The sequence below is a fragment of the Neolamprologus brichardi genome, chromosome 19 (assembly GCF_056152115.1).
Source record: "Neolamprologus brichardi isolate AB-2024 chromosome 19, ASM5615211v1, whole genome shotgun sequence".
NCBI lineage: Eukaryota > Metazoa > Chordata > Actinopteri > Cichliformes > Cichlidae > Neolamprologus > Neolamprologus brichardi.
In genome coordinates, this window is record NC_142122.1 from 3,028,045 (window position 1) to 3,054,179 (window position 26,135).

At 43.9% G+C, this 26,135-nt stretch overlaps 1 protein-coding gene across 1 annotated transcript in view; it reads right to left on the reverse strand.

Moving 5' to 3' along the window:
- The window catches only part of runx3 (RUNX family transcription factor 3), a 46,998-nt gene extending 45,108 nt beyond the window's left edge, over positions 1-1,890 (reverse strand). The window contains exon 1 of the mRNA XM_087832788.1: positions 1,781-1,890. Coding sequence (XP_087688914.1) covers positions 1,781-1,838 — 58 coding nt within the window. The 5' untranslated portion in view covers positions 1,839-1,890. The remainder of the gene's footprint in view (positions 1-1,780) is intronic.
- Positions 1,891-26,135: the final 24,245 nt, after the last annotated feature.

Here is a 26,135-nt window from a genome sequence, read left to right on the forward strand (position 1 = left end):
TTACCGAAATAACACTTATAGACCGAAACCGTCTGCGTATGGTGCTGATATTTTTGTTACGGTCTTTGTTTCTTTTTTAGCTCCGATGAAAATGCAACATGATTTGAAACAACAAGACATGTTAGAGATCAGAATGATCTTGGATGACTGTGTTTTTCTAAATGAATAAGATGCTGCTGTAGTATTTCCTGACATCTGAGGAGATGAATGCAGTGTTTCCATAAGCTTCACGTCACACTGCATTAAAGTCAGAGCTCAGGAAGCCAGACGTTTAACAGTCGTCTTGATTTTCTGTAACCGTTCCTCTTAATTTCAGTTTGATTTGAGTCTAAAAAAGAGAGCATTGGCCAAATTGCTTTGCCTGTGTAATGCAAGTTGTTAAACTAACCGCTGGGGTATTTTGCTTACATGAGGTAGTCCTGGTTGGAAATGCTTTCAGATTGAACCGGGGGGATTTAATGAGTCTTGGCCTTTGTTCTCGTGCAGTTCGGTTTCAGTCTCCTGACAGAGCGAATTGTAAAAGGATATTGCATGTTCGCTAATGATTTCCAATGGTCGATGACCGTTTTAAATGCTCGTCTCTTCTGACCTACTGTCTCCTTCTGCCACCTCGGTGCTCTGCTAGGGTTCAAAGACAAAAAGGTCCCCCGAAAGCGCATTACGTTAGAGGTTAAAAGACAGCAGGCGTGAACCCTGAAGTTGGTGACACGCTGATCTGTAAAACGGTGAGGAGATAAAGGGATGCAGATTATAGAGAAGAAAAGGGGGGCCTGAGCTTGTCATGAGGAAACTATAAATGCCTGAGTGTGTGTAGAAGCTGTGAGAACACTAGAACATCATCTCCTGTCACTGCGGTTCCACCGAGGATATCAGAGGATTGCTCTCATGTGAGACACAGATGTACAGAGTGTGTGAGGCTCTGCAGATTTTAAGATATACTCTGCAAACAATTACCAACTGGTAGTGCTTCTCCTGTGGCTGTCTCTAATTAACACGGCAACAAGGCCTTAATTGGGGGGGCGGGGGTATCTCCTTTTTTCCCCCTATTGCCTTTCAGCGGCTGTCTCGGCGGTTGTTCGAGGAACTGTAAGAAAAACTCGGCCACTGTCGGATTAACAACTCGAGCGTCAACACTACTTCGTCTCTGTTTTTCACGACTTACGGGAATAAACAGGACGAGGACTGAAATCAGGTAAACGCTCTCGCTCTCCGTCTCGAGAGCTTAACTGCGAATAAAAAGCCCTGATTGGAATTGCCATGGCAACAAATGGCTTCTTCAGTGAGGCTCGTCGCCGAGCATAGTGCACTCACCTCACCGCACAGACCAAAAGTACCTCCTGGAAGTAAAGCAGAGAGAGCCTAATATGTTTTTTCTTTTCTCTTTTATTGTATTGCCGTGTTCCAGTAAGGGGCCCGGTCACATGGAGCCTCTGAGCTCGTGTTCTCACCGAGAGAGCACCGAGTTTCACTTGATAATGAATGTCTGTGGTGAGAATCCCATTATGGCGCTACTCCATCAAGCCTACAGAAAACACAGGCGCTGAGAGGCCTTTATGGGACATATCAGATGAGAGCTACTGTGCAAATCACACCCTCCTTTATGAACCTATTTCACAGCACACGTGAGAGACGGATAAATGCATTCGAACGCTACAAGAAGCAACTCTCACATTTCACTGTGGTGCTGTCAGTGCTTTTTTTGTCAATCTGACAGCGCTGCACGTTGAAAACAATCAGAGGGTGAGCAGAGCAGAGTGGAGAGGGCAGGATCAGCACTTACCTCTTAGTAGACTGCTGCTGTAGTTGGAGAAGGAGTCAAAGATGCTGTTGGATGCCATGACAGAGAAGCCAGAATGGTGTGGAGCCCTCGCTGAAGTCAACCTCCACAGACTTCTGAGAGAGGGGGGCAAGAAACAGGAGGATTGAAACACAAAAATAAAAGTGTAGCATAAAAAGAAGCGAGGGGAGGAAGGAGAGCACGAGAGGACAAAACTCCTGGAGCTCCGAGACTCTTTGCAACCAAGAATCTAGGGTTTGTGACTACCACAGGAATCCCAAGCCACAAGCTTGCAGAGAGAGCAGCAGCATGTGTTAGCAGCAGCACCACAAGACATTTGAGAGAGAGAGAAGTGAAGAGACGAGGGTCAGAGGCAGAAAGAAAGAAGAAACAGAAGAAACAGCAAATGTGGTTGAGAGAGAAACAGTTTAAACAAAGGCAGGCATCAACATTTGGGTCTCCAGGTGCGGAGGTGGACTCACCAGGGCTGGAGATAAGAGGGGGCCCCACCTAACGGTGCCCGGGTGGCGTAAGCTGGCTGACGGGGGCGGGGGAACGCTTTTGTGGTGGTCTGTCAGCGGCCTGAAGGTCTGAGGTTAGCCAGCTAGCTTGTTAGCGTGGTCTGTCTTTCTCTTCCACGATGGTGGCGGCCTGACTGGAGCGTCGGTGCTAGTAAAAGGCTAAAAGCCACAGTCTATCTGCATCCTCCTCGCCATCCTCCACACAGACACACACTCCCCTCCGTGAGTGGTGGAGCCCACGTCACATGTCACGTGAGGTCACCGGGCCTTTCCCTCCCACCCTCCTTCCCCTCCCTCCCGTCTTCTCCTATCGTCTTTGCCTTTTCTCTGGTTTCTCTTTTTCGGGTTGTACTTTCCACGGTTCTTCTTCTCTGACTCGCCGTCTTCATTCTCGCTTTTCATTGGTCGTCCAAGTTTTGGAAATATTCTATTTTCTTTTGAGTTCAAACCAGGCAGTGGCCTGCGCCGCTGTGGCTCACTGAGGTTTGCAGAAAGAGCACTAAAAACCGCTGCAGAGGAGCTGGAGAGACATTCAGATGTATTAAGCCCAAGACAAACACAGGAGAGAGAAAAAGACAGGACTGAATCAGATGAGGAGAAATAGAAAATGAGAGATAGCTGTGGCTTGAGGAGACAGGAAAGTGTTGTCTGTAACTGCCGAACAACACTGAGCATGCTGTGTATGCTGTGTATCTGTGTCCTGTGCTAGTTTTATGTTTGTCTGACTCACGGCACATCTGTGTTTGTAAGAACCGGTGGTTTTGGGCCTGCAAAACCTCCACCCTCACTTACCACTTGATAGTATCATAATCTTAGTCTCATCAGAAGCCGAACGGCTCGACTCTGCCCGGCTTCTCTCCTCTGCCATCAGCCTTTGAAGTTCCCTTTTTTTCTCTCTTTATTTTGCCCTCTTTTACATTCATGTACATTTAATTCTCACACAGCTGAACCTGCATAATGCAAAAATAAAACTTCAAAATCTTCAAATATTAATTATATGCGTCCCATTTTTTTTCTAACCTGAACTTCCTTATGCAATACGAAAGATATTTTTATAAAACTTTAGTATTTGCGGGCAACTGAAGTCTCTTTCCCCTGTGAAAGTGCAAAGCGATTTAACCTGATTGTGGTTTTCACACTTTTTCATTTTCTGGGTTGAATTTAAGAACGGAAAAGTGTTCACTGATGTGGCTGCTCGTACTACCCGAACGGCGTGAGCCCGATATGTGATAGCATGTCACATATTGTGTTATTTTTGGAGATTTTGAACTATTTATTTGGAAGTTTCATCTGTAGTTATGAGCAAAACAGGAAACGGTTCGTATAGTTTCAGACTGCGAGAGAAATTAAGGTGCGGCACGACAGGCGAAAAGATAGTTAACAGATTTTGTTTCTACGGTGGGAAGAAGATATCAGAACAAACCATCAGGTGATATTGATGCAAATTAGAGCATAATTAATGAGATAGAATCAGCACCGAGTAAGTTCTCATGGTGTTCATTTCTATTGAAGATGCATGTGCATATCTCCATATCTAAGCTGTGTTCTCAAAACGACTTTGTTCACATGCACTTGTCTGTGCATCACCTCGACTGTAATGCACCAAACGTTCCATTTCTTTTATTTGGTCTATAGCCTCAAACTTCGTTTTGTTGTTGACAGTGTTTTATTATTTATGAAGGTAAGATAAAATATTTTCGATGTCTTTTTTGTTTTTACACCTTAGACTGCACCAAAAAAAGAAACCGTGCTCTGAAATGAAAGTTTCAGAATGAACTTTGCACTGTTTACATCTCCTGGGGAAACTATGCAAATCGTGCTTACTTAGACAGATAGCTCTTAATGTGCGTATTGGAAATACTCAAACTATTTTTAATATTTCCATGTGAATTTTTTCACCCATGGCGGCTCTCGTTAGCAGGGTTACTGTGTGCAGCCGTACTGTTAGGCTGCGATCTTGCAGCACAGCATCTGCATGTGTGTGCAAATAACTGGCATTTGCAGACCTCTGGGATGCTCACTTCCTCTCTCCTTTCTCCTGTCTCCCAGTGACACACTGACCATGTCTGGCCGTGGGACAACAGACCCAAACCACCGTCTGGTCACTCATGTGACCCGCTCGCTTTCCCTGGAAACCTGTGTGTGTGTGTGTGCGCATGTTTCTGTTCCTGCTTCACACCTCGTTGTGTATGGATGTCAGCCCACATCTGCTAATTGCTGGACAAACCTGCTGCATGGACCACAGCATGTGTTTGTATGTGTATATACAGTACCATGTTCTGAACGTGTGTGTGTGTGTGTGTGTGAGAGAGAGAGAGGGAGAGCTCGCCGCTCGTCCTGGTAGGCCGCACTGCCCTGTAAATGAGCAGTTGCCGTTGAGTTAGGCGGCAGCGCGGGCTAAATGACACGGCGTGTCAGCGAGTGTGGCCGAACGCTGAGGCCACAGCCGTGGCCCCAGGGCTTTTATCAGTCCGTCCATGCGGCCACTATAGGCCTCTGACTTAACCTCACACACAGCGGAGCTTCCTCTTGTAACACCTCTCCTGCCTCCCGACATGGCCTCGGCCCTGGCCTGCCAGCCCAGGGACAGATTACAGCTCTATGTCTGCCTGCTGAACAAGAGGTAGTGATGTCACAGGCCCGGAGGGCAAAACCTGCAAGTCCACAGACGGGGTTTACAAACCTTTATGCTGTATTGAGCTTCAGCCCAAGGAGGTTGGACCCAAACCCATCTCCAAACCCTAATCTGAAATGTTGTTTTGTTTCTTTAAAAAGAAGAATAACTTTTGATGAGTGTCAGTTAGAATTTTTACCTTCCTTGGGGTCACAGGCGGGTGTTTGGTTTGGTTGGTTTGTAGCCCGACTTCTGCGTTGGTCTCGTCCGTGTTTGCTGGAGTGCAGCGTACTGGTTTCACAGCACAGAGCCCCGTGGTTGTTTTGGTTTATAATCATTTTATGTGGCTGTATTTGTGCAAACGAGACATGCTGCTGGTAAAAAGTCATGTTTTCTTCTTCAGATTTCATTAAAGTGAGAAATATATTTTTCTGCTATTTGTTTCCAAAAAGGCAGACTGTTTTAGATTATTGTCAATTTCCTTGTTTTTGTCCGCTTGTGGAAACAAAGACACTGCATCTGGATTTTTACTGAGAACTAAAGAAAAAGCTAAAAAAACAAAAACACACACACACACACATATATGCAAAGAGCCATCCCACAGCATTGTGCAAGAACGGGAACTAGCTCCTGCTGTCCAAACTTGACATTTGAAGAAAGCGCCGGAGTCGAGGCCTCAGTCTACTGTGTGTTTTTTCTTCTTTGTCTAGGTAAACATCTGCTTCATGTTTTGAAATGTATCTCATGGCTTTGCACTGCCCATGACCGTGAGGGGAAAATAGTCTCAAGATCATTGTGGCCGTCTTCCTCTCAATTCTTTTTTCCCCTGCCCAGGCCTTGTTTATCAAGCCCCTGTATTTAAGCTTAATATAACTCCTGTTTTGCTGAGAAAACTGTGGTGGTTTAATCACTGTCAGTGGTCCTACGCCTCTCGGGTGTGGCTCGCAAGCAAAAAGGACTCAGTGCGGTCGTGCGTCCAGCTGCAAAGGGGCTTATTTTGTGGTCTAAAAATTGCAGGCTTCCCCATATGTTCCCCATAAACGTGGAATGCAGCGTGGGACTTGAGGAGGCTTTTATAATGAAGTGGCCGTCATTGCATCAAACACCATGATCCTGCCTGCGCTCTAGGATAGGCCATGGGAGCCCATTTTTGGGCTGCGTACACGGGTCCAATGTCCCGACTTCTCACTCACACCTCATTTCCCTGATTTTCTTTTAATTATGTTACAATGCTCATTCCACCTACCAGTGTCCCAGTTTACTCGGAGTCAAAATTCCCCGTCAAATTACAGTAAAGTAGTGGCGGTGTCATTTGACAGCATTAAACTGGTATTTTACAGTGTGTCTACTGTAATAACAAGTTTCTTGTTTTGTATTCTGCATGAATAATGTGTTACGATGGGGTGTATTGCTGTAAATTAACAGTTTTTTAATTATTTTTGTAAAAACACTGAATGCTCTCGACCTTAAATGATGTTTTTAAACACAAAAAAATTTCCAAATTAATTATTTGAACTCGAGCAGTTACATTTCCATGACTCCCAGGCCGCCAACAAGGAAAAAAACTTCGTTATATTGTAAAATGTAAAGTGTCTCCCTGTTAATCTTCTATTTCCCTGATTTTCTTTTAATTATGTTACAATGCTCATTCCACCTACCAGTGTCCCAGTTTGCTTTCAATACTCGGAGTCAAAATTCCCCGTCAAATTACAGTAAAGTAGTGGCGGTGTCATTTGACAGCATTAAACTGGTATTTTGCAGTGTGTCTACTGTAATAACAAGTTTCTTGTTTTGTATTCTGCGTGAATAATGTGTTACGATGGGGTGTATTGCTGTAAATTAACAGTTTTTTTAATTATTAGTAAAGACACTGAATGTTCTCAACCTTAAATGCTGTTTTTAAACACAAAAAAATTTCCAAATTAATTATTTGAACTCGAGCAGTTACATTTCCATGACTCCCAGGCCGCCAACAAGGAAAAAATCTTTGTTATATTGTAAAATGTAAAGTGTCTTCCTGTTAATCTTCTATTTCCCTGCAAAAAACAGGGAATTATTGTAAAAAAATCCTTTATTTTTACAGAAAGTTAGTAAAACGTGAGCTTGCTCTGCTTAAACGTTTAAGTCACTTATTAACTTGCCCATATTTCATGTAAAAATAGCCCCCGAGACAAAACCTTTACATATAACTCCAAACACTTCTGGAAATTCTCAAGCACTGGCACCTCAAAGAGGAAGTGGGCATCGGAGCTTGTAAGAGACAAATAAAAAAAGTAAAACATTCCTAACGTGTCACACTTCAAATAAACCGGGAAGCAGCTGAGCAGCCCGAGCCGTTATTCTAGAGTTCTTAGAAAAGAAAGTTGCAGCTGTGTGAGAAATTAGTTCAGTGTTACCAGCTCAGCATTAATCTGTAGTGTAGCGTGTCTCTCTGTGTGTCTACATGCGCGCGTGCTCGTGTTGTTGTTTTCACTGTCAGCGAGGCACTCCCAGATGCAGCGGTTTCAGCATGCAGTATCACCGTTGGAAGCGATCGCCGGGCCCATTATTTATTTATTGGCTCCAGCAGACATGGAGACTGTGGTAACCGCACTGAGAGGAGGGGCAGCGGGGGCGCCGTGTCGCCACACACGGTGCAGCAGGCCGTATCCCAGAGATCCCGAGGAGCGCTGCGCGTACAGTATACGGTAACTCGTGGCTGCTAAATAAAGGAGAACTGACCACTCCAATGTGGATATTTCTGGAGAAAGCCGACCCCGCATTAGGTCACAATCAGCAACGATAAGCTGAGCGAGGAGATTAAAGCTTAACTTTGTTCCAGCTGCCAGGTGAGGGATGTGGCTGAAGTCATTCAGTGTCGTTTTGGGCCCCTGGCACCTGCTGCGACCCTTTAAGACACATTTACCATGTTTGCAAGTAGTAAAGTCTCCATCCGACCCCCTAAACCAAAGCTCTTCCTGTTATTCAGAAACTGTGCCAACGCAAAGACTGCGCATCCAGCTTGCTTTACACCAGGTTGATTCAAAAGCTTCACGCAACTTCTGGCAAAGAGCCGTGCAGGCTGAACGTCAGACAGTGCCCCTGTGTATTTAATGAACGTGCACAAACAGTGCATTTTGTCCCAATAAGTTATTTTTGAAGTCGTAATCTGATTTGCTTTTATTCATTTTCAACTCAATTCCGTTTGATTTCCAAATCTCAACCACAGTCACCTCACGGAGCTTTATGTAGTAAAGTAAAGACCCTACAATCACTGAGAGAAAAAATACCAACAATCACCTATGACAGGGGTGTCAAACATAAGGCCTGGGGGCCAGAATCAGCCCACTGAAAGAGGACACAAACTTTAAACTGTATGAACTTTGTTTTACAGCTTTCCACTTTTACAAAGTGACAGGCAACAGAAAACACCCTTTTAACAGGAAGACACCTCCGAACCTTCAGTGTAATAGGTAGCACTACATACTTGTATCATTTAGCGCTTCAGCTAAAGAGGAATCTGTTGAGAAAATTGTCCAAGTTGGTTCAACTTTAAATAATTTGGAGCCTATACATTTGCTCTCTTTAGGTGCTGGGATAGCTCGTCAGGTTGAGTCTTGGCCAAAAGGCCATCGCAGGGGCTTAGGTTTGAGTCCCCCGAGACCACTTCCTGTTTGTGTCCTTCCCCCCGTGCGCTTTCTCTCTCTCTCTGACTTCCTGTCTAGTCTGCTGCCCTCACAAAGGATAACAAGTTGATTAATCTTTTGTGTTTGTGTTGCGACAGTCTGGATGGTAGCTGAGACGTAAAAGTAGTTCAAGAAAAAGTAAATTTAACATTTTACAGTCTAGCAGTGTGCACCCACTATATAACCAAGCCTATTAAAAGCACTCTAACAGGTATGGAAAGGTAAGGAAGTTATAGGAATAATTTAAACATAATGAAAGTTACAGATAGAACATTTTAGACTTTAAATAAAGGCGATTTATGTATTTTAGAATGATGTTTGGGGCTTAAAATGGGCTTAAAAAGGTTTTTAAAAATGTGTTAAGTACTGGATGTTTAATTAACGTGTTGTTTTCATCATCAAATTTAATATTCTAAGATTTTAGCATCCTAACCCCAACCCTGTATTTTTAAATAAATAATAAAGAGCGTCTTATTCTAGGCCAGGTTTGTCCTGGCCAAGGTTCAAGCCCAGATTCTTCTGCAGCTTCTAGCTGATCAAATCAACTTCTTTACTCCCATAATTAATGAATGTATACTGTATGCATCGTATCATATTACTGTTCATTATATTTTCATATATAAGAGCAAATACTTCTGGATGTATAAATCAAAATTCTGCTAAATCTGAACGAGTTAAACTGTAAAACTGTTTTTTTATTTAAGTATTTATATCAGGCAAATATGAGCAAATATTTAAGAAAAATGCCGAGCTAACCCAATTTGTAAAGTCTTTGAAGAGAATCTTCAATCAGATTTCCAGCCGGTGTAGATGTTATTTCCTGAAGGTTGTGTGCCGGCTAAAAGATGTGAGGCTTACCAAAAATTTGACGAACTTATCCCAGAAATAATTAATTTAATTTGATTTAGTTTAATTGAATTTAATTTCTTGGCGAAATCGTCAGCTTTTGGCAGATTCTCTGACACACAGCATCACAACTCGGCAGCTTTTGGAGCTAACGCCTACGCACACAGTGACCGGAGTTAGTTTAGAAAGCAAACCTCTGTCCCAAGTTTCCTCCGAGTATTTCTCATTGTGTTCATAAATAGAGAATCGTGAGCACTGCAGTGGCTTTCTGTGTTTGCGACATGACATAATGCTGCCTTTGCTTGTTTTAAACATTAGTGGCTATTACTTTGAAAATCAGATGAGGAAGAGGAGTGATAGAAAAGACGACAGTAAACACCCCACCGAGCGCCTCCTTATTTTATGATGTTTTGCTTGAGAGTGCTTATCACATTGTGCCTGTGTGTTCTGCGAACCGCTCGTATTCACCAGAGTGGTAAATTTACGCTCAGCTTTGAGGTACACAGAGGCACCACATCATGGCAACAGAGCAGCTGGAGGGCTGAAGAGCTGCAGCCTCACATAAAAGCACCCGTAAACCCGAGACCTCATTTACCCCAAATGCCCCAACTCTCAACACGCACGCACACATCTCAGCCCCAGCCAGACCAGAATAGAGCAGGCCACGGGCTTGCCACAAACCCAATTCATCCCATTGACCTCAATGCATCATCGGGATCACCTGCACTAACGCAGGTGGAATGCTCTCATGCTTTTTTGTTCTGTTTCGTGTCACCGTTTCACGGTTACCGCTAAAATGTAACTCCTGTGTAATTTGTGCATTTTCTGCACATCTGCATGTTTTTCTTTGCAGAGCTGCAGCAAGTATGTCAAACCGGTATCAGCATGTTTTATTACGTGTGCGTGTATGCACGCATGCGTCTCTGTTTATGTGTGTGCGTGTTTTACGTATTTCCTGTGGTTCAGACATGGGTTTTGAATGTGACAGACAAGCTTGCGAGCATGCTAGTCTGTGTGGGGCAGGATGTTCCTCTACAGCAGATGCATAGTGGTTTAGTTGTGTGCGTGTGAGCGTATGCCCCTGCGTAGCTACATGAAACAGTCGCTTTAATCCTGCAGCTTGTTTAAGAAAAGTTCAAAGCAAATAAGTCCAGTGCGCACGCATTTCACTCTATAAAAAGTGACGTGCATTTTCGTCTCCATTAAAGCGCCTCTGTAGCAATGTTAGATGTGAAATAAATTCTCATTTGCAGCGTGGTGGAGGAAATAGTGAGCGCCTTAGCTTGTGCCAAAATTGCTTTGACACAATATGAAAAAGCTGTCTTGCAAGTTAAAATTAAAAGTATGGGAACGAAATGTAGTTGTCAAATTTTTATGTTCTTACTCCCTCTTCTAGGTCTATCAGCATTATTGTTATTTACTATAAACATTTTTTGTATTAAAATTTCCCCTCTCGCCCCTGCCTGTCTTTATCCTTTAAGCAACCGTGGTTCTGACACTCACGAGTCCTCGGCCTCCTTCCTTCCGCTCAGCGTACAGCCTCAGGGTGCTGGACTTGGCGTGAAACCCTTCATACGTGGTAAAGTTTCTTGTCTTGATGTCAGTGGCTGCTCTCGCCTCCTTTGGCCAGCTTATTTATCCCATCAGGGTATCGTGTTCGTCCCATTCAGCTGACTCCTCAGGACTTGCCTGACGCTCTGCAGGTATTTGGTGGTTGCAGCTTTCCTTGCAGCCTCTTCATAGGTCTGATTTGCCTGTGGGATCCCCAGGTACATAGCTGCCCTCCATGTCTGCAATATTGCCTTCAGTTCTGACTACCTTCCCTCTCTGATATCGTTGCTGTAGATCCTAGTGGTGTGGATCAGTGAATCGATGTTCACTCCTGGCTTACAGCTTGATGTCATCCATGTAGAGGAGGTGGCAGACGATGGCTGATGATCTCCCTGAGGGGGTTCAGGCCTATCCAGAGGCTATGTAGTGGAGAACAGAGCGTCTCCTTGGTAGATCCCATGCTTGATGATGACTTGTACTGTAGGCTTGAAGTGTGTTAAGCACATATTTTGACATAATATATGCCTAAAGTATTTGTTTGGAAAGTAAATGTAACTACAGCTGTAAAATCAAAGTTAATATTTGCATCCAAAGAGTTCCATAGCTTGTACCTGATGCAGTATTTATTATGTCATCTCATTTGACCAGAGCATGTGAGCGATTACATATGATAACACATGACTGACTGTTTGTAAGCGACGGTTTAACCAAATTAGTGTGATTTATTATTTCCTCCTCACACATCCGAAACGAAAAACAAATCTTTAACGGTGGAATTATTATTTTTCTCGGTTATTTAAACTCGCGCTCCTCTCGGAAATATGTTTTGCTTATCGTTAAATCCTCGTCTGTTTGGCCTTCGCTGTATAATATGATAAATGTTTATAAACCGAACGTCTGTTTTCAAATTCATCTGCTGAAAGCGTTCAGCGATGTGGGAGAAATTTTGCGGCCGATGAATGAAAATTGTCTTTTGAACAAAGTCGAGTCAATAGAGCGTATTTCATATACGGACAGAGGGCTAATGCGCTTAAATAATGAAATAAGATTAGTAACAACTGTCTTACTTTTGTTTACATGATAAAAAGTTATTAATAGAACTTCACATTATCAGCATGATGATGCATCTGTATTATGGAGAGCAAACAAATCAAGATATTTACTTCACAATCAGCAGAGAAGAGGATGTTAGATCACAGCTCGTGGTGAAATTAAAAGCAGCATGTTTGCATTACCAAGAGTTTTGAGTGTAATGGGTAATGGCCAGTGCTGACACCATAGCCTTCACATAACTCCACTGATTTTGTGTGCATGCATGCATGCGTGTGTGTTTGTAGCTGTGACCTGCTTTCATATTGCAGCTAACTCATCTCAGAAACTCGGTGGTTTTACTGACCTAGAACAGGATTTGGGGAGGGGGAGGGGGGGGCGCGCTCAGGAAATCCACGGCTGAGTTTGTGTGTGTTTCTGTGCAAACTGTGAATGTAGGCATATGTGCATAAGCTTTTTACAGTCTTTTGAAAGCCGGTAACATAATAGCACGCACCATTATTCTCCATAATGTCGTTCTCACTTTCACCCCCCACCCCCCCGACAGCCTCGCTTTCATTTGTCTCCTGCTTTGACAAATAGGACTGACGTCCATTACGATGCTTTATGAGGTGACGGTGACACGGGGCACTCTCATAACACCGCCTCGACTCCCCAAACACACACACACACACTCCTGTGTTTCTCTGCCTCCTCGTTCATCCTTTGTGCTCTTTAATATCGGAGCTCATTGCTCTTTGTCATCCGTTGCAATGCATCCTCGTGCTGTCTCCGAGTGTGTGTGTGTGTGTCTGAATCCTCGCTGGTCGAGGTGCTGCGCACGTCTGATCTGTGATCCAAGGCTGGCTTTTTTTTTCAGAGGGAAACATGTTGTGTTTCCTTTGTGGGTGAGGAGTGTGTCTGTGGAGGGGGATTCCTAATGAAGGCCACTCGCAGTGGCCTCTCTCCTGCTCTCTAATGCATCCCAGGCCCCCCAAGACTGGCTGACTGGCAGGCTGTATGACGGCACGGGTGCACGACGATAAAGTAGGCGTGCTACAGCGTAAACCTGCTCCACTCTGCTGATGGTGTCAAAGACCACCGTCAGGCTTCTCCTGCTCTCGCTATTATTTAATATAGAAGGAGCACCTCACTGATAGTTCCAGTCCACTGATTTTTTCACCTCACAGGCACAATACACTCTCAGGAAATAAAGTACAGCTGTTGTACCCTTGACTGCGTACTGTGAGTTCATGTTTTTTAACATACATATGCATAGAAATGGACTAGCATTTGTATTTTTATTTAGATTTGGAGGTTTGAGGAAACCAGAGCACCCACAGGTCCCTAAAGACATTCAAACCCAGACCCTCAGCGAGCTCTACGACTAGTTTCTTTTACGTAAACAATTATATGAATAGTAAAACCTTAAAATGTTACCAATGTCAGCTCACCAAAGGGTCCAATCCAAACCACTGGATGGCTCTGAAACATGAAAACTGCATATTTGAATTTTTCAGCTGCGATCGCGTCATCTTTAAAGTTATTTGAATCATAAAAATAGTCAAAAGTATTCAGTTGGAAACACTTTTGTGCCTTTTTTAGGCACTGCGAGCTGTAAATTGTAACATGTAACAAATAAATGTACTTTACAATAGAAGACTCAGTTTGTGTAATAGATACATGTATAGCATTTTTTCTTGCACTCTGATTGGATCGCATGAACAAAAAAAACGACATCCCCGATTTAGGTGGACTTAACGTCACAGGCCCAATAGCTTTGCATCCCTGTGCTCTTTCATGTGGAACAATACACGTACTTTTACTGTTCCGCCATTTCTGTGAGACAACATGCCAAACCGCGGCCGTGGGCTGATTGTGATGCGACTGACTGCCTCGCTATGTCTTTTTAAGGTCATAAACTTCCCTATTAAAAGCAGAAAATGCCACTTGCTGTATCCATAACTTTCAACACGGAGAAGTCACACAACAGCTGTTTCATTCTGGGAGTTGACTCAAGCTTCGTCACCACAGATAGAGCTCACAATAGAGGCTCAAAATATGTCACCATGATGATATAATTCAGCCTACAGTGAAGAAAAAAATCCCCTAAAATGACCACGAGTAAGTATGACCTGACCTTACTTACACATATTGTGTGTGTATATAAGTGAAGCCTGATGAAGTTGATTCCCCTCCGTGACCGAGCTGCGTTATTGTCCAGTCATCGCTATTAAAATCATACCAAAAAGCCACACTGCTGCAAAGGCTGTTCCCATACACGCCATTCTGCTGGTCAGTAGAGCAAGAAAACATATTCTTCCTGATTTAACAATGCATTTCAGCAAGACGTTTTTTTAACTAATTAAAAATTTGCAGTATTGTAGTGCAGCATTGTTCACAACTACTGATAATGAACCACTTCCGCAGCAGCCATAGAGCGATATTTATAAGAATTTACCTCAAATGATCTGAAAACAACAAAAACTAGAGGCCAGCCTGAAACAGTTATTTATAAGCGCTCTAAACAAAGAAGCAAAAACCATATCGATCATATGTCAGAACGGGACAGGAGGGAAGCTTCTCCGTTTTCTCCTACAGGAAGCCGATTTCACCCACCAAATGCTAGCCTTCAGGTAAAGCCTGCTGACTGGTCAATTAGGATTTTATGGCAGGACGTCCTCTCTCTCCGTGGCGCCTGTTTCAAACAACGACGACAGACATTAGGAACATCGTGAGAACACAACCGAAACTTCGACGTTTGTGTCCAGAGGAGCTGTTTGCGGTGGTGGATGGTAACTGCTATCAGGAAGCTGCAGCTACAAATGTTCTGCTTCCGCTCACTTCTTACCCAGCGTGCGAGTCGTGGTGCTGCATTCTACGCAAATAAAATGAAATATCACTTTTACCTCCAACGTCTTATCAAAAAACCTGAACGTGAATCAAATTTAAGCGCTTTACGGTTGGACTCTAATGCTGATGTCGATGTTGAGTATGTATAGTATATGCAGTATAAGACACGTACAGTAATGATAATAGTAGTATTTTATTTTTTGGATTAAAGAAATATAAAGGCATAATAACAATGACAGCTCGCTAGCTGGGCTTCTGCTGGTGCAGACCGATGTAGGAATGAGAAAGCTGTGACTATTCACCAGCACTGTGGTTTTAACACCTTGGTACGAGAATATAAACTGCACAGAGTTATAGGGAACTATATGATGATGCTTTTTTCCTCCAACAACAACAACAGACATTTTTTCCAAATTTACAGAGATAACTGAGTCAAATTCAGACCTCAGGAGTAAGGTCTGCAGAGATCAGCGATGGAGGCACCATCAACATTCCAGTCTTAGTGTTTGCATGTGTGGAGCGAAGGTACACAAGCACCAGTATGACTTTTAAAAAGATGTTAATCAGGAGTGGCATTCACTTTCTCACACCGCCTCACAGCTTCGGCTTTAGGCTGTAAATTATGTTCAGGTTAGGAGAAGCGCTGGGGTTACACGCGTCATTTTGATGGTTAGTGTTAGGGATCGTGTATTAACAATCAATGTTCCCACAAAGCCATCCAAGCGTGTCTTTGCGCGTGTGTGTGGGTGGATGGGTGGGTGCGTGTTTGTGTCATTTCAGTATTTACTGATCTTCTGCATCTCCTATCTTACATCTGTCTTCAACTTGTGCAGACTTTCATGGAAATTTGCTTTTATTTGTCTTTTTATATACAAATAAATAAAAATAAACAAATATTCAAGATATGTGTCACTAGTAATGTATGTAAAAATATTAAAAGGGAGATTTTATATAAAATAAATGTGTATATATGTGTGTGGGGGGGATATATTGATTTATTTATGTATTTCATGCATATGTATCGCTCGTTGCTTATGTGCGATCTCTCGGTTTTGAAGACAGGGCTTTTGAAGTTGTTTCCCACGCTCATTGCTGTAAATAGGTCTAGAGGCTGCTGGGTAAAAAGAAACGCACGCACACAAAAATACACACAGAGAAACTTCCACTGCGATCCATGCATCGCTTCACCTATATGAAATGTATGGCGCTGCTTTGACAGGAGCAGGTGCTTTTTGCATGTTCTTCCTTGGAAGGCACGAAAAAAGCCAAAGTGTGCATCTTACGGTGCTCGTATGTAAATTTCTGCTTGTGTGTGTGAGTATTTGTGTGTGTCTGCTGACTGTCTGGGAGCGGGTATATAGCCAGGTGCTTGCTGACATACTGGGGCTTTGTGGTTGTGGTTGGTGGCTTGCTTGCTGTGCAGACAACCGAGAAGGAACTGCCTATTTTTTCTGTATTTCTATCTGCTTGTGTGTGCGTGTGTCTGTGTGTGTGTGTGAATTTATTTTTGAGTATAGATCCTATTCTATATCGTTCGCACTCTGTTTCGTGACTAGACTCGGGGGATATGGTTTCCGCTGCAGTGCTACTTGAGTGCATGTGAGTTTGCTGCAGTCTGCCAGTTTGTGTCTGCAGTTGTCGTGATGTTGACATTTTTATTCCATCTTTCCTATCTTGCTTTGAGCTGTGGATGTGTCACACGCAGGGGTACCTGCTGCAGGCAACAAATGCCGTCAACCGTCCCACTTTACTCTACAGTGAATCTCTGTGCTCGCCATTTTCAAAATGGAGCTGCGCCGTATAAACACAGCAGCAGGCAGTTTTAGAGGCAGCAGGTGATAGATCAGAGGATATAGAAACATTGGCTTTATCAAAGGCCCCGTTCCAACCCACATAAGGGAGTTTATTGCGGGCTCACTACAAAGGGAAACAATGGTTGGAGTGGGAGTAGATAAAGCTCTGCCATTCCCGCAGCCTTGGCTCAGGAACCCCGGTGTCACATGATGCCCGAGGTGAATACGATTGTGGCCTATAGGCTTGAAAGCAGCAGCGTTTGGTCTGTGGGCACATGACATCGGTACTGTATGGCAGCGAGCCTGCCTAACTGTGACTGTGTCAGAAGCTGCTTTTATCATGTGGTTAAAACGGCAGATCAGTTAACTAGATAAAATTGATTGTAACTATTTTCAGCTCATAATGATACATTAGCCGCTAATCAGGAATGATTTCGTGTCACATGTATCTGATGAGTGGCTCCGCCCGGGATCTCAGTCGCCCTGTTAGGTGCTTTGGTAAATTAAGGCTGGTGACTGATGCGCCGCCACACCCACAACATCAAATTAGATCTTACCTCATTCTTTAGATAAAATTCAACTTCAGATGTTGTTCTTTGTAAGTTAGTGTAACACCATTTTTGGTGTCTTATAGCATGAACTAGGCTGATGTTGCCACAGAACAGGACATATGTTGCCACATTCTCACGGTGTTGGTTAGCCAAACCTCCCTACCCAGAACTCTTGGCTAGGTTCTGCTAAGTTGAGTCATCTCAACACAGCTAAAGGCTTCAGCTTCACCCACACACAAACCACCAAGTATTATCTGAGTCAGAGAAGAAGTACTTAAACCTGTATGCATTAAAAAACACAGATTTAGCCATTTTCAGTGTCCTGATTTGGCCTCATTCCATTGAGGATTGGTTGATTGGAAAATTTAATTTCCCCCTTCGTGCAGAACCGTCAGGGTTTACAAGAAAAACTCTTTTTGTTTTTAGCACAACCACAGCTGTTATTCAGTGGTAGTGTACAATTAGCCAAAAGCTCAGAGTGGTTTCCCCAACCCACACACACATACACAATTTTCCACTGCAACGTCAACCTGATCTGCTTTACCTGATATTTCACTGATGTGCCACTGTTGTGATTCATGTGTGTAGAGAAATGAGTCACCAAGTTGCGATACTGCGAGGCTCGTTCCATGCAGTGAGATTTGACTTTTGAAAAAGCAATGTTTGGAGTGTCAAATGCTAAAAATTAGCATTTTTCGTCTACGGAGAATAAGCGTCTTTTCACAAGTGTGCTAGACCTTCTTATTCTGCAGCTTCTAATATCCTAAACAGGGGTTAGCTGTGGCCAATTTTATCCTTCCATCCATTTCTATCTGCTTTACAATCACGAAAAGTTGCAGCAGTAACTGGTTGCTGACTGCAGCTTGCAGTACTGGTCCTTGGACTTATCGTCAGCCTGAAGAGGCACATGATCCAGAACAAGGGCCGCCATTATCTTTGAGAATCATAGTCGGAGACTCAGTGGCGCAGGCAGCGCAGGCAGCGCAGGCAGCGCAGGCAGCGCAGGCAGCGCAGGCAGCGCAGGCAGCGCAGGCAGCGCAGGCAGTGCAGGCAGCGCAGGCCTGGTCACCTGCATTCAGGAAACCTCAATGCAGGTTTCCAAAGTTTTTATTATTAAAGTTTGGTGAGCAGACCGAACTTTCACAATAAAGTGCTGCTTTATGAGGCTCCAGCACCAGAGTGACTCTGAATAGGACAAAGGGAAGAGGATGGATGGATGCTTGCGTTAGAGCCTTTAAGAAAAAATGAAATTGGGAAGCATTTTGGATTTTTTTTCTTCTGTTTTTGGTTAAGATTTGTGTTTTAGATTTGGTTTTTATTATTAAAGTTTGGTCAGCAGACCGAACTTTCACAATAAAATGCTTTCATAGTGCTGCTTTATGAGGCTCCAGCACCAGAGTGACTCTGAATAGGACAAAGGGAAGAGGATGGATGGATGCTTGCGTTAGAGCAGTGGTTCTTAACCTGGGTTCGGTGAGTCAGTCTCAGGGGTTCGGCAGAGCCTCCGCCTTGACATGCACAGCTCATTTTGTGCACCAGTAAAAAACACATCTATGTCTTGAATTTGAAAAAAAAATATTTTATTTTTCACTAAAGAGGGGTTCAGTGACTGCACATATGAAACTGGTGGGGTTCGGTACCTCCAACAAGGTTAAGAACCACTGCATTAGAGCCTTTAAGAAAAAATGAAATTGGGAAGCATTTTGGATTTTTTTTCTTCTGTTTTTGCTGAAAGGTTAAGATTTGTGTCCTGTTGTAGATAAAAAGACTTTACGACTAAAAAGACTTGTTGTTGTTGTAGATTTTATTTTTAAAAAGATACTTTGTAAAGAATTTAACTAAAGCTGTTACTCTTCTACAGTCGCCCAAAGGAATAGCAGTTTAAAAACGATTGTTATTGTTGTTAATGCGGTCTTTGTTTGAAGTAAAGACATGGTGTGAAATGTAAATCATGTAATTTTACAGATTCCTTCAAATAAGTATTTTGAAACAAGCTCCACCTTTTCATGCCAATCTTTAAATAAAACCTTACTGAGTAATCACGCTAACAAAAGAAAAAACAAACAAAAATGGTAGAAACGCAGAAAAAACAACACAAAAAATACATTTGAATTTTTTTTTTTGTTTGACTGAAATATTCATCATCTGAAACCTAAACCCTCTTTTAAAATAAACCATAATAGGAAAAAAAAATGCCAGCGACTTTTCGTTACTCAAACCTTTTGCTTATAAAAGAGAAAAACGCTGAAGGATAAACTTTCTTTTCTGAAGTGATTTTTTTTAGAGCTCGCTGAAAGGTTTCAGTGTGTGTGAATGTGTTTCTGTTCTGTTTGTTATGTGCAGAGAGCAGACCTGCCTGCTGTAGCTGAGTGAAATCAGAGACAGGTTGGCATGGGTAAGACTTGCATTGGCACAACTCAGGCCGCAGACGGGTTCCGGTATGAGTTTACAATATAGTGTGCCTCTCTGTGGCTTGACAACTCTGTGCTCTGAGAAAGACTTAACCATGCGACAGACATGCTATGCACTTTCCCACAGCCGCTGAGCAGCTAAGGCTACTCTTATGGTTGTTTAACATTTACACTTGGCTACCTACTTGGCACTGTGATATTGCAGGAGCTTCATTTTTTTCTTCCTCATAACAGAAGCGCAAACATTGATGTGTGTGTGAACCGCGGCTTTCTGCCAAGTTTGCCGGCAGCTGGTTTTGACACTTCTAGTCAGTGTCAATCAGTTGTTTTACATATATTTGCTTTTTAATCAGACATTGCCCTGTTTTATATTCAAGATCTGTGCACGCTCTTCAGTGAGAAAGCTTGATTACTGCAATGACAAAGCAAAAGATAAATTGAGGATTTTTCATTGTTTTTCCTTCGGGCTGTGCAAGTATTGCAGAGTGACTCATGGTTTACATAAGCAATGTCAAAGCCAACGGTCAACAGCCTCGAAATAAACGGCAGATATGAATCATCTCATCCAACACTTGCGGTTGTCACAACGTCTCCCTCATTAGCTGTTTCCATTATGTTAATGAGGAAAGTAGACCTGCTCCCAAACCCACGTCTGTCATTGGTGTCAGACGCAACCTCCCGTAGACCTGCACACGCGGGCAAGGAGCGTTCAAAGCGCAATAACAACCTGAAGTGTCTTAATTAATTAAATAAGGAATGCATTTAGCATCTTTGTGCATTTTCGACATAAACCACACTTTGCCTGCAGACTTGTTACTTTCAGTTTAGCCCAAAAATCCTGAGGAAACTGAATCATCATCACTATGCATCACACCCGCTGCATCAGCGTTAATATCACAATCCTGTAGACAGATTTTTTTTATTTTTTTTTGTATGAAAGGGGGGGAGGGAGATCGCTGTGGGAAGATCGGCTGCTCGCCGTGCATTGTGTCTGCACGTCTCCCCAACCTTCCCTAAATCGAGAAGGCAGAAGTGAGAAACGGTTGAGAAGTACGACCAGCGTCTTCCTGTTATGTGTGCGTGAAACCCCAGACGGCTGTCTAAGCTGCTCGCACGCAAAAGCCGGCCCAGGAACCATGGTAACGGCAGGTCCCCACATGCAGAAGGCGGAAGTGAGCCAACGTGCTGAGGAAGTTATTGGTTTTTTGATGGCCATTGCCGTGGTTTCATGAGAAAGACCGTGACTCGGCCCTTGTGCTGTGCTGACGGTCAGCCGGCGTGGGAATGTAGCCTCCCGAGTGATGACACCTATGACTAGACACTGTCTGTGACACTGATGCGAACGTGAATTTATACAGGAATTGGAATGGAAATAGATAACATCGTTTTTTCACTCAGCAGCAGTGAGACGCTTCTTGATAAATCTCCTGCAGCGCCTCCAAGCTGCAGCTTTTCCTCCTCCATTATGCACGGCGTTCTGAGAAACACTTTATTCCTGCAAACTGCAAAGCGCGTCTGCAGTGTCTGACGTTTCTTCAGCTCACGAGGATGGTTTTTCCTGACGTGAGAAGAGCGAGCCGCCGTTTCTGCCTTTACTGTATTCCTGCTGCCGTAGAAATGGTGACGTATGTCTCACCTGCTCTCAGCCAACCACAACAACCTCACCCTGTCTTTAACTCTGAAGCTCGTACCCTGCAGTCATGTGTGTTTCAGGAGGTGGGGGGGGGATACTCAGAAAAGGCATTTTTGATAAATTCTTGTCAGACGTTACGATGCAGCCACACTGGTTTAACACAGCATCTGAGGCCTCCCAGAGCGGCTTTAGTAAAGTAACTCTGCAATGATTTAATGCGGCCTGTTTTTGTCAGGCCCTCAATGAGGTTTTAATGGTCAGTTTTCTCTTTCTAATCGCTAGTTTGCCTGACGATACACGATCATTACTAAATATTGGGTAAATAAGCGCAGAGTCACTGCAAGAAGACCACGAAATGAGGATGGAATTTCATCCCGGCCTCTGCAGTTCTCTTTTGGTTTTTCCAGGATGTCGCGAGTGTATAGTCATGCATACAGGTTATGAATTAAGTGGGTAATAAAGGCAGCTTGGATATAATTCACTGATTTGCATGCAGCGACATTTAAGGACAGGCTCAGAACTGCACTGATGCTTTCATTTTCTGTAATTTATAAAGCAATTGACAGCTTCCCTGCACACAGTTTCTGTTTTTGAATCATATCAGTGTATAACTTGCAGAGCACAGGAGGTATTTTATCTTTCAGACGAGATGTGTGGCTATAGATGTGGCTGTTTCCTCTCATATCCCATAGCCACACCTGCCACAGCCTGGCTTCTACTTGGCCTCAAGCCTCCTGTGAGCTGCGCCTAGGTTGACCAAGCATGCCACCGAGCACCCTTAGGGGAAAGGGTTCCCCTCAGCCAGAACCCTGCAACCCCAAGGTCTCATCCTACCCGAGAGCCTTAGAGGGAGTGAGTCTGAGGCGACTGGGGTAGAAACCACTCTCGCCTATAACTTGTTTCTGTGGTGCTAAGACACCAGAGGCTGAGAGCTGTGCTGGGACAAACACAAAACTGGAAACCAATCACATGAAAACAAGCACCTGATACTGACTGCAGTAGTTTTTGTGTGCACACGACTTAGAGAGAGAGTGAGAGTGAAAGAGAGGGGAGTGGGGGGCGTTTATGGGCTGCTAAATGCCAGACTCACCACAGGTGGGAGCTCCTCTGGTGACCCCGTTAAAAACAAGCAGAATGTAGGGTCTGTGCAACTACTCTGTGACTTGGCATTCGGCAGCACCTCGAGCAGCGGTCACAGGCGACACAGAACAACAGCTCAGCAAGAAGGTCGTTTTTTTGTTATTTTGTCAGTGTGTTGACACAGTTGTAAATGCCGTGTGGTTTGGTTAGAGGGGGGGCAAGCTGCTACTAGGGTCTTCTGGGAAGTCCCCCGCTTTTATAGATGTGACTGCACTCATGTAGCAACATCTTCCAAGTGCAAGCACCCCAGAGGTGAATCACTCGCTCACCGAAAAAGGGAAAACCAAATGTTGTTGACCTAGAATAAGAAATATATTTCTTTCTCGGACTTTTAGAGCTTGAAAAAAAATCCCCCTCGAAAGGTCAAACGAGCCCACGCGCAATTCTCTGCTGTATTACTTTCTTTTTAAAAAAACAAACAAAATGTCACGTTTACCTGAGATGCTCCTCGGAGATTTCGACGGATAAATTCTTTCAGTATTTCCAACATCTCCTGTCTTTTCACAGGCGAGCGGATCCTACACGGATCAATTACACAGTCCAGCAAACGGCCGCTCTTGTGCGGCCAGGTTTAAGGGCCCTGGTTAAAAACACAAAACCAAGCCAGGCTTTTAGGGTTGGTGCTAAGGAAAACCACCACTCCACGACAATGAATATTTTACCTTGCTACTGGCAGTCCAGCAGCATTTAGTGACCACAGGCAATGTTAAGTGTTCCTGACCAGAGGCGAAGGGGGCACTTAACAAATGATAATGCCCACTATCTGTCAGTGGTCTGGGCTGCCACTGCTGCCTGAGAGCCGGAGCCAGACCACTCTACGCCCACCGCTGACCTGCCAGCTAACCACATACTCCACAGCCTCCAGCACACACACCTTCTATTTCCTGGTGGGAAGTGGGACTCTGGTCATTAGTTAAATGACAGCTGCCACTCTGGTGGCTCCCTGACCCCCTGACCTCAGCCATCAGTATAGAATGACACCCGCCTGAGCTTCTTAAGAGGCTTTTTACAGTAGCCGAAAACCACAATTGCTTTTAAAGACTTGGAGGTTGAGAATGGGTTTATGTGGGGTTACCTTAACCTGCTAGATCTGAAGATGCGAACATTTCACCTGAGCCTGAATACATCTCCGGCTTACATGATCAGAATGCGTAAATAAAGACCAACACGGCAGCATCAAACACTCTGTAGTTAAAACATTTCCCCACATTATGCGGAAAAGCTTTTCAGGCCAATGCGATTAGAGCCAGAGCAAATCAGATCTGCTTCAAGTGTGTTTCAGGGCTTGTTGGGACCTCCGATATCAGCCAGTGTGATGAGAGGCAGAAACAGGACAGCCAGCGATAACTCTCATCTGATTGGATTTGCCACCCAGGGGGACCTACAATGTGAGTTAATTGTTGACCGGCGATGTGCTAGATGCCCACTCTGATGGTTCACATGACGTGATAACAGTGCGGGGTCCCTGGAGGGCGGTGTGAGGGCCGGGGTGGCAACACGGGGCTCTGAATGAACCAGCTGTGCGTGTGTCGTCTTCACATCCTGCGTCACCAATTTTATTTAATTTAAAGAAGAAAGTGTTTAATTTGCTGCGACTTAAAAGCGAGAAGGGAAAAAGGAAGGAGGACTGTAACTACACATCTCACTTTCCTCCAAACTGCGCCTGACGAGCAGCCAACAAAACTGCGAGAGCAGCCCAAGTAGCGAGCGAGGGGAAAAAATCAGAAAGAGTAGCCAGCGGGCCGTCTGTGTGGTCCTGCTTGAGAGCGTGTTCTGTTTAACTCTCGCCAAAGTGTTTTAAAGTGTTACAAGTGCATTAGTGCCGCGGGTCACGCCTTTGCTTGGCTAACCTCTGACCTCCGGCCCCTTTAGCAGCTCCAGGCCTGAGAGTGAGCTCATGTTGAGGGGTTCGGCCCCACTGTTTAGAGAGGGAGTTGCCCTGGGGAAGTGTGTGCGTGCGGCTGTGTGTGTGTGTGTGTGTGTGTGTGTGTGTGTGTGGGTGGGTGCAGAGGAGAAGGCCAGGCGGTGGCCTGTAATGATCTCCTCATGGATCTTTAATGGCTCCCCTCTGTTAGTGTTAGTGTTCGCACTGGGGGGACACTGAATTATTCAGCAGCCTAAAACTGTGATCACACACAGACATGCTCACAGATATATATTCCTACACACACACACATGTGTTCACACATGCACACTCGAATGCAATCACACACACACATTCATTTCTCACACTGCGGCTCTTTATCTTTCTTATTTCTCATTCTTGCACTTGGTGATTTCATACACTCCAAAATAACATCTGCACAGTTTTTCCGAGAACTGTTGACACAGTGTCTTTGCTGAATGTGCAGCTTACAATCACACGGCGTTTGAAGACATAACATCCTTTGATGACAACATCACGTCGCTTGCACAAAGCCCAGTTATTGTCGAGGTGCTTATCGCTGCGTTACTCGTCGAATATCTCATCGATCAGCAGTTATCCCTCACATAATGATCTAGAACTTTAGCTTCTGTGCTAATGCTTGTGTGTGTCTGTCAGCTGTTATCTGTCTCTCAATCAGATACGCAGGAAAACATCTTACTCATCAAGCTGCAAGAGTGATGAAATGTCACACTGCTGCACCTCACATGCGTACGGTTTCTGTCTTTCAATGGGTTTCTTTGTCTAAGTGTTCAAAGTGACCATGCCACCTAGTGGTATTACAGCTGCAGGTCTTTCGGAGCCAACGCTTACACTAACTTTACTATCAAAACAAAGTCAGTTGACCAAAAATGGTTAAGATCCCACATTTGATAATGTAGCTGAAGTTGCAACCTGAGAAATATTTTCTATGACGGGCTCTCTGTTTCCTCCTTTGCTATTCAAATAGTGTGAATGTAACCACTCTTGTAAAACCAACATCGGAGTATCTGCTGATCAGTCATCTGGATTATTTTGCTGTGACTTGGACAGTTTTGCAGATAGCGGCTGTAAAGATCTCTGCATTTCTCTCGCATATATTAAGACTGGATTAGTGCTTACAGCTCCAAAATAAATTAGCTAAAAACAGTAATTAGCTAAAAACAGTCATTATAATATGATCATTAGCATGAAGTAAACAGTGATTATTTGTTTGACGGACCAGCGGCACATCTAGGAAGCTGTGGCTCATTATTGGATGGAAGGAGCTCGTCGTACCGCGGCAGAGATGAAACCATCGATTCGCACCAGTCGGACTCTATCTAAAACTTTATTGACGCGCGTAGAGACCGAGACGGCACGATTATATATTTCTAAACTTTTGTACGAAAGTGAAAGAAAAAAAATGTTGAACTGATTCTACAGTAGATGGATGGCGTTTTCATCAACGCCTGGAGAACCCTTTGTGATGTAGTCTGTTTATAAGGAGCTAGCACAGACAGACAGTTTTTTATTTTTAAAAAAACAGCATCCAACGTATCATCAATCCACAAACTTTGTTCTCTGCTTTCTCGAAATCGTTGCCTTATACTGAAACTGCATGCACCATCTAGCAGAAGAGTGCAACTAGCAAGCTTCAGTGTTTAGGTAAGGGGGGACACTATTATTGTTTACATCCTGTCAAACTTTTGCAAGTCTGCAGTCACGGATAAATGCACGCTTCCTTCTGTGCAGAGATACGATCGACAGGTGTAGTTTGATAAGAGAAGAAGTAAAAATATAGGTGGCCACTTCGAGGTGATTTCTGTTTACTACTAGCGTTGACTGAGATGGATCGCATTGCTCTGT